The 12,936-nt window shown below is 42.5% G+C and overlaps 1 protein-coding gene across 5 annotated transcripts in view; it reads left to right on the top strand.

Moving 5' to 3' along the window:
* The window catches only part of SLC6A6 (solute carrier family 6 member 6), a 137,080-nt gene that overhangs the window by 89,957 nt on the left and 34,187 nt on the right, over positions 1–12,936 (top strand). For all 5 annotated transcript variants that reach the window (XM_027863999.1, XM_027864002.1, XM_027864001.1 and 2 more), the window contains one exon: positions 3,904–4,036. In XM_027863999.1, the coding sequence (XP_027719800.1) occupies positions 3,904–4,036 (133 nt within the window). The remainder of the gene's footprint in view (positions 1–3,903; positions 4,037–12,936) is intronic.

Below are 12,936 nucleotides of genomic sequence, written 5' to 3'. Positions count from 1 at the left end.
TTGAATACCCCTCTGAGAAAAGAGTTAAGATGGATAGGCATTAATTAATATTCCCATATCACAGAGGAGAAGACCAAGGCTTAGTTGGCTAACTTGCCAACAACCTCAGAGTGCATTGACCTGTACTGCTTTTTAGGTGTATACACCTGTGTATACCTGTGAGGATTTGGAAAAGCTAGTCTTGGAGGTGCCTTCATGTAACGGCTGCATGCCGGGGCGGGGGTGGGGGGATTGTGATCTAGTGGGAGGTGGACTGGATTTGGGGTTAGAGGACCTGAATCCTAATCCTAGCTCCACTATTTATTTACCTGTGAGATCCTGAACAAGGTACTTTTTTGAGCTTTTCCAGTGTAAAAAGAGGGCATCAGAACAGGTGATGTCCAAAGCCTCTTCCAGCTCCAACATCCTGACATCTTCAATTCAATTTAATTCAAAGAGCATTTATTAAGTACCAGGCATTGTTTTAGTGCTGAGGATACAAAGCCAAAAGTGAAAATAGCTCCAAACTGTAAGAAACTTACTTTTCCACTTGAAGTGGGACAATATGTGCTTTGAGAAACAAATGTAAAATTTTGGGATGCAAAATATTAACACCTGGGGTATAGGGAGTAGGAAAGACTTCATGTGGGAGGGGGTACTTAAACTATGCCCCAAATGGACCTAGAGCTTCTAGGAGGCCAAGATGTAAGGGAAAACATTCAAAAAATAAGGAGGGTGAGGGATAGACTGCTTATTTTTAAAAGTTATTTTATTTTTAATTTATAGAATAAAACAAGCATTTCCACTACATAGTATAATTAAAAAAATATTATTGCACATGAAATTTCAAATCTATTATGTACAACTTGCTATTCCTTCTAAATATATAACAAAGTTATCATATAAATTTCTTTTTTTCCCAAACCTTTACATGGCTATGTAAATGATCCTTTGGCTATCCTGCATTTTCATGGTTATCCCTGAGGATCTGAATGAAACCAAATAAGAAAAAGCCCAGCCAACTGTGGTATCGTTTGGGTCCCTTCCAACTCTAAGAATTGGGGCTTCCCATCCTCGTGGTAATAGAACAATATTGGAAACAATGATGGCAACGATCGATTCCCTCGGGGTCTCGGTAATTAGGCAGGGAGAGGAAGACAGGAAACTTGGAGACTTTGCCGACCAGATGGAGTCTAGCCAGGTCCCTACTCAAATGATGAGCTCAGCCATCACCAGTCACTTTGGCAATGATCAGTATTAGCTCTATCTGGAAAGTGCCTGCCTCTCTTCGGGGCGCTTAATTCTAAAATGCCATACTGAGTTTGTTTAAGTGTGAAGAGCGCTGGACTGGGTGTCTAGTGACGGAAGTCACAGGATCTCTAAAGTGGAGGGGACCTCAGAGACTCTCTAGTCCTGCCTGTGCTTGCCTGAGAACTTCTACAACATCCTTCACAGGTGCTCATCTGTCACCTTTGCCTGAAGACTATAGTCAGGGGAAAGCTACCTGCTCTCCAAGCAGTCCATTCCACTTTGGACAGCTCCGATCATTAGTAAGTTTTTTCCTGACATCCAGCCTAGAATTTGCCTCCTTTTAGCTTTCAACCATTACTCCTAATTCTGCCTTCTAGTGCCAAGCAGAGCAAATTTCATTATTCTTTCCAGGATAGACCTTCAGATACTTGAAGAGGGCAGTTACATCCACCCTCTCCACCCCCAGAGTCTTCTCCAGGCTGAGTCCTTTATCCAATCTGGAATCATTTGACCTTGAGGTCAAGCTCAATGCCACCTTCTTTAACCTCCTGGATACCCTAATTTGTTTATCAATGTCTTTCCTTAAATATGAGACCCAGAACTGAAAATGGCACTCCATATTTGGTCTGTCTGTTTTTAAATATAGTATCTAGAATTGATAGTGGTACCCTGCATATGGTCTGACAAGGGCAGCAAATGATAGAATTATCTCTTTCCTAAACTTCTCTTAATGCCCCCTAATATTGCATTGGGATTTTGGGATTGTTATATCACTGTTTACTCATTGAATTTGTGTTCCACTAAACCACCCTGTTCTTTTTCAGACAAACTGCTGTCCAGCCATACCTCCTTCATGTATAGTATATCTTTTAAAACTCAAAAGTGTAGCCATTTATTCTTTTTATATTTCATCTGATTAAAATTGGCCCAACATCCTATCTCTCCTAGGCGGAAAGTACAGCAGCCACTGCCACCTTTGCTCCTAATATCATTGAGCATAGAAGTTCAAACCTGCTTCTTCTTTTCCTCTGGCCTGGGTTCACCCCTCCTTTGTTGTTTTTGTTGTTCAGTCGTTTTGTGTCCAACTCTTTGTGACCCCATTTGGGGTTTTTTTGGCAAAGACACTTCAGTGGTTTGCCACTTCCTTCTCCAGCTCATTTTACAGATGAGGAAAATGAGGTAAACAGGGTTAAGTGACTTGCCCACGGTCTGAGGTCATATTTGAACTCAGGAAGATGAGTCTTCCTGACTCTAGGCCCGACACTTTTTCTATTGAGCCACTTCACTGTTCCCGCCTTAGGCAGAATAGTCTGATGACCCTCTTCTGGGGATCTGGGGGGTGGGGTTCACCATAGTGATTCCAAGCTTTTAGTGTAGATACCAGGCAAGCTTTAGTTATACTATAGCTCTGACCTCTGGAACTCAAGGGGGTCTACCCATCTCAGTTTCCCCAACAGCACAGCCTCTCATATATTTTGCATCCTGTCATTTAGTCTATTGGCTATCTGCATGCAGGCATACCTCATTTTATTACACTTCATTTTATTGTGCTTCACAGATATTGAAGGTTTGTTGGCAACATTGCGTCCAGGAAGTGTATCAGCACTTTTTTTCCAATGGCATTTGCTCACGTTGTATCTCTGTGTCACATTTTTGTAATTCTTGCGATGTTTCAACTTTTTCATTATTATTATATCTGTTACGGTGATCTGGGATCAGTGATCTTTGATGTTACTATTGTAAGCTGTTTTGGGGGACTAAGAACCGTGCCCACATGGAACAGTGAACTTAATTGATAAATGTTGCGTGTTCTTACTCCTCTATTGACTGGCTGTTCCCCATCTCTCTCCCTCTCCTCAGGCCTCTCTATTCCCTGAGATACAACAATATTAAAATCAGGCCAGTTAATAACTCTACAAAGGCTTCTAAGCGTTCAGGTGAAAGGAAGAGTCGTACATCTATCTCTCACTTTAAATCAAAAGCTAGAAAGAATTAAGTTGAGTGAGGAAGGCATGTCAAAAGCTGGAATAGGCCAAAAGCTAGGCCTCTTGCAACAAACAGCCAAGATGTGAATGCAAAGGAAAAGTTCTTGAAGGAAATTAAAAGTGCATTTGTTTTAGCAATAAATCATTTTTCAAATTAAGGTATGTACATTTCCTTTAGATATAATACTGTTGCACACTTAGACTACAGTCCAGTGTAAACATAACTTTTATATGAACTGGGAAACCAAAAAATTCGTGTGACTTGCTTTATTGCGATATTCACTTTATTCTGGTGGTCTGGAACCAAACCCACAATATGTTCAAGGAATGCCTGTAGTTTGAAAAGCCTATTAATTGCCTCTTTATCTAAAGTCATCCCTAAAGACGTTAACCAGCTGAGGGCCAAGCATAGATCCCTGGGTCACCCCACTGGAGACCACTATGCTTTTGAGTTTGGTCCTCCGGATCAGGACTATCATTGAGTTCATATGACTCTGTCTTTCACCTACACCGATGAGCAAACTCAAAAGTATATACAAGATAGCACAGTTGGGCTCCGAGGCGTGGCAGGCACTCACTCCAGGCATCTCACAGATGGTCCCAGAGACTTCACCGTGTTCCCAGCTGGCCATGAGCATGAACTGACTTTTCTCTCTGGCTCTGTCTGTTTCTCTCTCACACCTTAAAGGCGAAAAGTGTTGAGCTTGTCCAAGGGAATTGGTGACGCTGGCTCTCTGAAGTGGGACCTGGCCCTCTGCCTCCTCTTGGTCTGGATAATTTGTTTCTTCTGCATTTGGAAAGGAATCAAGTCAACTGGGAAAGTAAGTCATGTTTGGTTTCTGTGTTCATTTTGTTGGGGGGAAGGTTTCCTTTGCTTCTTATCTCCTCCTAATTCACTTTATAAAATAACTCTTTAGAGCAGATCATCTTAAGCCAACATTCTCAGTAGAAGAATCAAAGGTGAAGCCTTTGGTGTTCTCTTACTTTCGTTTTCAGTTAGTGCCCTTCTTCTGCTAATTATACTGGTGTCTATGCTGCAGAGCCTTAGCTCGGTGCCTGGTGCGTAGTAGGAGCTTAATTCATTGAGCCCTTCAGAAAAGTTGTTGATTGGCTACTTAGCTGATGCTCACTTTCAATGTTCCTTCTCTCTGGGACATTTGCATGTTGATAGGCGACTGAAAAAAAAATTAAAAGGACTTGAAGATCTCTAAGGGTAAATTTTCTAGTAGAGGGGTAGCTGAGGGGATTGTGGGAATGGTTCAGGGTAAGTCAGGCCTTTCTAGTGACCCTCAGATTCCCCAGCACATGGGCCAGGCTAGACCTGTTACTTCAAATTCTCTGGCATATTTTGGAGTGGCCAGAATGGAGAATAGAGATTCTTAAGCAGAAGGGAATCTCTGAATAGATTTCAGGGATGTCTGTGAACTTGGATGGGGGAAAATGGTATCTTCATCTTCACCAGCCTCAAAGCATTTCTATCAATTATTTAGAAATGTGATTCCAAGAAGGGGTCCCTAGGACTCTTTAAACTGCCAGAGGTGTCCATGAAACCACAAAGTTTAAGAGCATCTGTCTAGTACAGATTCCTAGACTAGAAGCTGGGGCTTCTAGGAAGCTCTAGGTTATCTAATCCAACTTTCTCTAGATAAAGGAGTCCCCTCCATACCTGGAGGAGAGACAGCATGATGTAGAAGATACATTGTACTTGCTTTGGAATCCAAGCACCTGGTGTGATATTCTGTCTTCCATGAATAAATTTAGCAATTCCATGCCTCAGTTTCCTCATCTTTTAAATGTGAAGATCACTTCTAGTTTGAATGCCTATGTTAACCAACAGATGGTCAGCCAGTCACTGCTTAATCATGTTGAGTGATGGAGTGCTTCATACTTCATAAGACAGATTCATGTGTTCTCCAGATGCTCCAGGTTTTCTTCATAAAAATTTGATAGTGCACTTAAGGGTTATTATAACTCTTCTCTTTAAGGTACCTGGTTCTTTTTCTTGATTGAGAGTTGATATGCCACAATCGTTGGCCAAGGTACCATCCTCTCCATGCCTTAATTTCCACCACGTAGAAAAATAAAAACAAAAAAAAAATGTTACTTGTGAAACTTCTGTCTGGCCATGTTTTAGATGTTTGGAAGAATTTAAAAGAAGGATAAGCCATCCTTCCTTCATGGAGCTTATGGTCCAGATGGTAAGACAAGAAAAACAAGTCAAATGCTAGACAGGATGGCCAGATGGCCAAGATGGCTAGACTGGTCAAAGTGACTTAGTGTGGTTTTACACCACAAACTAATAGAGAACCAAGATTGGATCCCAGGGCTCCTGGTCCAGTGTACCATCCTTCCTCTGGCTCTCTGGGGCATTCTCTATTCTAATCTCCCAGAGGTGAGGGCGTGGTTCCCATATACATGGCAACCTCTGGAAAGAACAGAACAATAACTTTACTTCTGCTTATACCACACATGGCCAATACAATTATGGACAGGGTTCTTTGGATTTCCTTGCACTCAGAGAACAGTAAATCATCTGCCCATTGCCATCTGGTCAACATGCTAGACCTTTCCTCCCCAGAACCACTAGATTCTCTACAGAACTAGCCTTGAAGCTGTTCTTTGAGGTCTCTAGACTGGCTGAAAGATGTCAGGCTGGATGTTGGAATCAATCTTGACTCTTCTGCTATGAGACTCCCAGATATTCAACCAAGGGGCATCTCTCAACTTCAGGCTGAGATTCATCCTGATATTGTGTGATAGGAACACATGTTCTTGCAAAGCCACATTTTGAGAAATTTTGAGCATGGGGGTAGTGAACAAAGCCTTGGGTTGAGAATTAAGAGTTCTGATGTCTGGGTTGTCTACCATTAACTCACTATAGGACACCAGACTAATCATTATCTTATCTCTTTTGGTCTCAGTTTCCCCATGTGTAAAGTGAAGATAGAGGATTATTGGATATTGATCATTTAGCTTAGCTCTCTCATTTGGGACTCAAGTCTCCCCAAGTAGCAAGTAACAGAGCTAGACATCATGCTCAGGTCCTCTGACAATGACACCATCATCAACAACAAGAATCATTTATATAGAGCTTTAAGGTTTGTGAAATGCTTTACGTGCGAGCTCATTAATGCTCACTTGATCCATATTTACAAAATAAAATGTATATAGCACACATTACACCATTAATAGGGCATTGAAGGATGCTGTTCTACTCCAAGAGCCCTTTCGAAAGCATCTCTTGTGTGTGTGCCTACCACCATGCTGAGCACTTGGGGAGATGCAAGGTTCCAATAAGGCATGGAAATGTGGCATGGCAGATGTAGGGCTGGATTAGGAGCCATGAAGATCTGGGTTCAAAACTTAGCCCAGACTTTTACTTACTGTGTGGCCATGAGTGCACAGGGTCTTTGATTTAGAGCTGGAAGGGAACTGAGAGGCACTCTAGTGCAACCACTTCATTTTACAGATGGGGAAAATGAGTCTCAGAGAAGGAAGATGACTTTAGTTTCCTTCTTTATAAATGGAGGATTGTCATGAGACACCTGCCCCACAAGGCAGTGGCCAGAGTCAAATGAAATTGCAAACCTTAAAATGCTACTTAAATACAAGTTATTTTTCATGGTGGAGATAAGACATACTCTGGCCTACGCCAGAGGTGACTTAATCTAGCTGATTCTGCAGATGAAGAAACCCAAGCAGTTTCCATGACTTGCCCAGGGTCACATGGGTATTGAGGGTCAAAGATTTGAACCCATCCAGGCCCTCTGATTCCAGAGTGAGGGCTCTTTCTATCGTCCAACAGTTGGAGCTGGCCTCATTTTCCTCATTGGCCACATGAGCAACTGAATTACCGAGAGATATTTAGCCCTCTGTAAGGCAGTGTCTGAATTGACCAGTGAATTCAGATAACAAATCTCTGCCCCAGGCGAAGGACTGGACACTCCACACGTCATGTGCTTGTTTTGGCACACAGGCGAAGCTATTGCTAGGCTCCTGCCATAAAGGGAAAAGTTCACTGACTTTCAGGAGTCTGAAGACGTGGGTTCTAATCCTCAAATTGCCTCCTTGGGCAATTCACTTGGGCAAGTTGTTTATTAATAATAGTTCATGTCTCTAATTTAAAAGGGTGGTTGGGACACATGCTTCTCTTCCAGTGGTAGATAAGGAGATTGAGGTGCTGGGGAAGAGCGGTGAGTGATTTGTGCGCCCCTCCATAGCAAGCTGATAGCAGAGTTGGTATTGCTTCTGACACCTGGTCTCATGCTCATTATAGGGTACCACCCTGCTTTTAGAGTCCCCACACCTAAAAATGCAGATGAGAAGCTGTGCTTGACCTGCCTCAGGAATGAGAGCAAATGACCAGAGAGGGAAGTCACTGGGCTTTGCTGCCCCTCACTGGTGTGCATTTGTGATTCCCAAGGTCCCTTCCCACAATCCTTCCTTACCTCACCTTCTGGCAACCTGGGCCTAGGAAACAAGGGTGTGGTTTGACTTTGTGGTTACATAGACACAAAAGAATGTGTTTGACTAAGTTGTTTCTTCTCACACCCTAAAGGCTTTTCTGGATTTTTCATGAAAGTGGAAAGAATGCAAAAGGTTACTGATTGTGGTAGAGGCTGTGGTTCCCTCCCCTCCCCCAGGCTTTGAATTTCTGAATGCAGGGAACTCCTGGTGTGGAACCTTCCTTTACCAATGCACATTGGCAGTTCATCTGAAAATCCTCTTATAGTATCAGTTACCTGGGACAGGTATATGAGAACATAGAATGTCAGAACTGGAAGGGACCCTAGATTGTAGAATATCATAGCTTGAAGTAATCTTCGACCAGGGAAGGTTAGAACTAAAAGGGAGCTTGAAAATTATACTGATAAAACTGGAGAGACCTTTAAATATAGAATATTAATCTTTAAGGAACCTTTGAACAGAGAGTATTGGAACTGTAGTAGACCTGGAAAACCCAAATGTTGGAGGTAGAAGGAACCTCAGAATACAGAATGTTAGACCTGGAAAGGGCCTTAAAACATTAATGTCAAGTTCATGCAAATGATCCCTGCAGGCTGCAGATTAACGTAGGAAATCACAAAATAACACCTTGATGTTGTATTTTTATTTATTTTCTTAAACATTTCCCTGTTATATTTTCTCTGTTTTCAGGGCTTCATTCTGGAGTTTGGCACCTCTGCCTTAGAACACAGAATTTTAGACCTGGCAGGTGCCTCCTTAAGCTCATCAAGTCTCTCATTTAGATGGGGGTGGGGGTAGAGACCCAAAGTGGGCAGGTGACTTACTCACAAATCCACAGTCAATTGGTAGAGTGGGTCTAGAATGGAAGGACTCATAAGTCTTACTATTTCATAGAATCTTCAAATTGGAAAAGTCCCTCTTCTAGCCCAAGGGTTCCTAACTTTTTTTTTTTCTGTGTCTCAGACCCCTCTGGCAGTCTCTTGAAGCCTATGGACGCCTTCCTTCTCAGAATTAAGTTGTAAAATAATTGAAGAGAACTAAATTTTAGTTAGAGGTTAATAACACTCAAGATGCATGTTCCCCCCACCATAGTTCCTTGTGGGCCCCATACCAACACCTCCCATCTATCCCAACCTTCCTCCATCTCCCCTATCTCCCACTTTACGCGGGAGATAACTGGGGTAGATCATGTGGTGACTAAAAACATGGTTCTAACCCCAGCTCTTCCATTATATTAGTCTTGTGCGAGTTATTTCCTTCTTGTTTCCTGCCCTATAAAGTGAGGGGATGACAAGAGATGTTCTCTTAGGTCCCTTCTAGTTCCAGATGTCTATAATACTCCCATGACTTACCCAACTGATCCCACAGCTAGTAACTAGCTGAGCCTGGGCCTAGAACCCAAGTCTCTTGGCTTTCAAGCCAGTGTTCTTTCCTTTTCATGTTACCAGGGTAAAAGCTAGCCCTGTTAAGTTCTCTGTTCTGCTGGGCCATGGGTATTTAAATCTTAAAGACTTAAAGTACTGTGAAGGATTGGTTGATAGAACGGAAAAATACCATGCCCTATGAAAAGGCCTGATAGGCTTTACGCCACCAGTATTGTGGTGCCCCTGGCCTTGGCTTCTCCTGGAACAACTCCCCTGGGACATACTTAAAAAGCAGGAGAGTGGATCTCAAGAGCTTTCCCTCCCGATCAGCAAATTTTGCAAAACAAAAATATATTTTAAATGAGGCGATGGGGATATAATTACAAAGGGGGAGCCTGCTTGGCTTCAGTTTAAACACACATACACACAAACACAAGACAACACAACAAAAGTGAAAATTTGCAGACACATGCTCACCAGCACCCCATCCCCCTCACCCCACCAGAAACAATAACTAACCACTGCCACCCCTCACCCTAGACACAAAACCCCTTTGCTGAAAGCAGAGATTGCCTGGCACAATTGTGCGGGCCATCGCAGATTGCAGGCTTTGAAGTGCCTGCCCAGCCAGTCTGAGGAGTCCATTCATGGGAGGCTGCTATTGTCTTGGGCAGTCTACATGTCTCCAGGGTTCCTGGGATGGGGCTGGGCAGGAGCTGGCTACTGATGGAGATGGAGAAGCCTGTCCTCAGGAAGGGAGGAGGGGGAGAGGCTTTGGGGGAGTTTTGTTTGATTATTTTTCTCTCAAGCATTTCATAAGTTGATGCAAGACACCCCTGCTGCTCCTCAGGGAATTATGGGACTTTCCCCTCCCTGGAAAAGCCAAGAAGACTGAAGCCATGGAATTTGATTGCCAAAAGGGGCCTTAGAGATCATTTAGTTTAATGCTCAGAGAGGGTGGGTTTTTTTTTTTTAATCCATTCATTTATTCAGCAAGACCCAGCATGATAGTATAGCAAGAACCCTGAACTTGGAGTCAGGAGACCTAGCTTTGATTCCTTGCTCTGTGACTTACCATCTGCATGAATGTGGTCAGGTTATCATGCTTCTCTGGACCCATTTCCTCATCTGTAATTTTGCCTGTGATTTTATCAGCAGGGGGGAACTCCTGGTTCCCAGGGATGCCATTGTATGACCTTGGCCAGCCTTCTTCACTTCCTGGATCTCGGTGTCCCGTAAAATGAAGAGATTGAACTAGTTGGTCCCTGAGATCCCTTCTGGCTCATCTAGGACTTAGAGTCCTAGATAATTGTCCAAGGCGCTAAGACATTAAGCAACTTTGGCCACATAGCTAATGAATGTCCTATGAACCTGTATCTTCCTGACTCCAAAGACAGCCTCCTTAACCACTGTGCATACTGCCTCTCATGTGTAAGACAGTGGTAATAATACACCTAAGCTACCATACCTCCCAAGGCTGTTGTATGGGAAGCACCTTGTAGCCATTAAGACTTTAGAGAAATGGAAACCATGTAAATGGTAGACATGGATGACCTTCCTATACCACTCAAACCACAGCTTTAGCCATGGAGGGAGATACAAAGATAAATAAGACATTTTGGTTTTTTGTTGTTCAATCATTTTAGTTGTATCTGACTTTTCGTGACCCCATTTGGGGTTTTCTTGGCAAAGGTGCTGGAGTGGTTTGCCATTTCCTTCTCCAGCTCATTTTACAGATGAGGAAACTGAGGTAAACAGGGTAAAGTGACTTGCCCAGGGTCACACAGCTAGTTAGTGTCTAAAGCCAGATTTGAACTCACAAAGATGAGTCTTCCTGACTTCAGGTCTGGCACTCTAACCACTTCACACCTATCCCCTGCCCATTAGGGGTTTATAACTAGTAATTGGGGAAAAAGTATGGCCACATAGCTATAATACAAAAGAAAGAAAGAAATGAGCTTGAAGGAGGGACTAGTAAGGTGTTATACAAAGTCAGAGGGGGAGGGACCACTTTCTGCTGCTATCAGGGAAGGCTTCATGGACTAAAATTTAAACTGAGCCTTAAATCCTTTAAGGCTAAGATTTTTAGCAGGGAGAAGTGGACAAGAGCCTAGAGTGGTAATGCCATATTCAAAGATGGAGACCACAGAAAGTCATGCAGTGGGTGAAGTAATTATTCTGACCAGATCTTTGGACACTTAAAGCTGGAAGGGATATGTGACCATATTACTTAATCCTGTCATCCTAAAAGTGATGCATAAGGGGACCAGAGAGATGAAGTGCCTTGTTCTTGATCACACTGAAAGCTTAAAGCTAAGTTGAGAAGGAAACTAAGGTCTCCTCAGGTCTCTCAGGTAAAAGACTTTTCACCTTACCAGGCTGGCTATTGAATGGTGTTAGATTATTTGGGTCATGTGTTAGCTAGTGTGGGTTAACAGATTCGTATTTTAACGGGGCTCTTTTGAGTCGATTTGGAGGGCTCAACATTCAAATGTCCAGTAGTTGCTGGGCAATGCAAAGTGAACAACATTTAGGTGCAAAGCACTGACTAGAGAGTTGGGTCTCAGATCAACCTAATTGAGAAAGGAAATCAGTCTTCCTTGCTCAGACTCTTTCACTGTAAGTGGCTTTTATTAACCTGGTCAAATTTGTGGGTTTTCTTATGAGTCTGAGTTATATCAATGAGCATGAATCTAGAAGTCAGAGCAGAAAGATGGTGAATTATTTAAAATAGATATGTGTATTTATTCTTTCAACAGATATTTATTTCAACAGATATTTAAAATAGATATGTGTATTTATTCTTTCAACAGATACTCAGCTTCTACTTTCTAGGTTCAATGCTAAGCATGGAGGGGGCACAAGGCTTAACAAAAGTGTCCCCTACCCTCAAAGAACTTAAAACCTATTGTGGAAGTTCAGACTCAATAGTTTGCAGATAAATGGAAAATGAATTAGAATGTGATTATGTAAATAATTCCTGCCTCAAACAAAGCATTCAGCTAGTGGAGACAGATTTGAGGATCTTCTGGCTAAATGAATGTGGAATTTAGGGTTTAATTCAGGGCTAAAAAGGCATATCTTTTGGACTCACCACTTGTTGGAAATCTGTCTAAAATTTCCACATTGCTGCTTAGTCACATGTGGAGCAGAATCTCTCCACTAGAGGCAGATGCTACATGGGGTCTCAAGAGAGTTGAGTTCTAATCTGAGCTGCATTACTAATTGCCTATGTGACTTTGGCCAAGCCACTAAACTCCTTGAATCTCCATTTCCTCATCTGTAAAATGGAGCTAATAATACCCTCTCTGCCTGCCTGATGAGATTGTTCTCATTTTGAACGTGTTCTCATGGCCTAGGATAGAAGACAGAATTTTTAAAAGGTTAGGGTATTGGGCAAAAAGCTGGGAATTGTGTTTTGGAAAGGACATCAAAAGAAAAAGTGGAAAGTATACAGATGTCAGAGGAAAAAAAAATATTAATACCACACTAAGGGTTTAGGGCAGCTAGGTGGTACAGTGGGTAGAGTGCCTGGACTCGGGAAGACCTGAGTCCAAATCTAACCTCAGACACTTACTAGCTGTGTGACCCTAGGCAAATCACTTAACCCTCTGTGCTTCAGTTTCCTCATCTATAAAATGAGCTGGAGAAGGAAATGACCAACCACTCCAGTATCTTTGCCAAGAAAACTCCAAATGGGGTCACGAGGAGTTGGATATGACTGAACAACTAAAGAACAAAACAAGGGTTTTAGATACAAGTCTGCCAAAATTTTATTTAGTTTAATATTAATATCCATGGTAGTTCTAGCTTGAGAGAGAGAGAGGAGACAGAGAGAGAGAGAGAGGAGACACAGAGAGAGAGAGAGAGAGGAGACAGAGAAAGAGAGA

Source organism: Vombatus ursinus, unplaced genomic scaffold (assembly GCF_900497805.2).
Source record: "Vombatus ursinus unplaced genomic scaffold, bare-nosed wombat genome assembly UNPS02014773.1, whole genome shotgun sequence".
Classification (NCBI taxonomy): domain Eukaryota; kingdom Metazoa; phylum Chordata; class Mammalia; order Diprotodontia; family Vombatidae; genus Vombatus; species Vombatus ursinus.
Note: the sequence above shows the minus strand (reverse complement) of the source record. Positions and strands in the feature narration are given on the sequence as shown.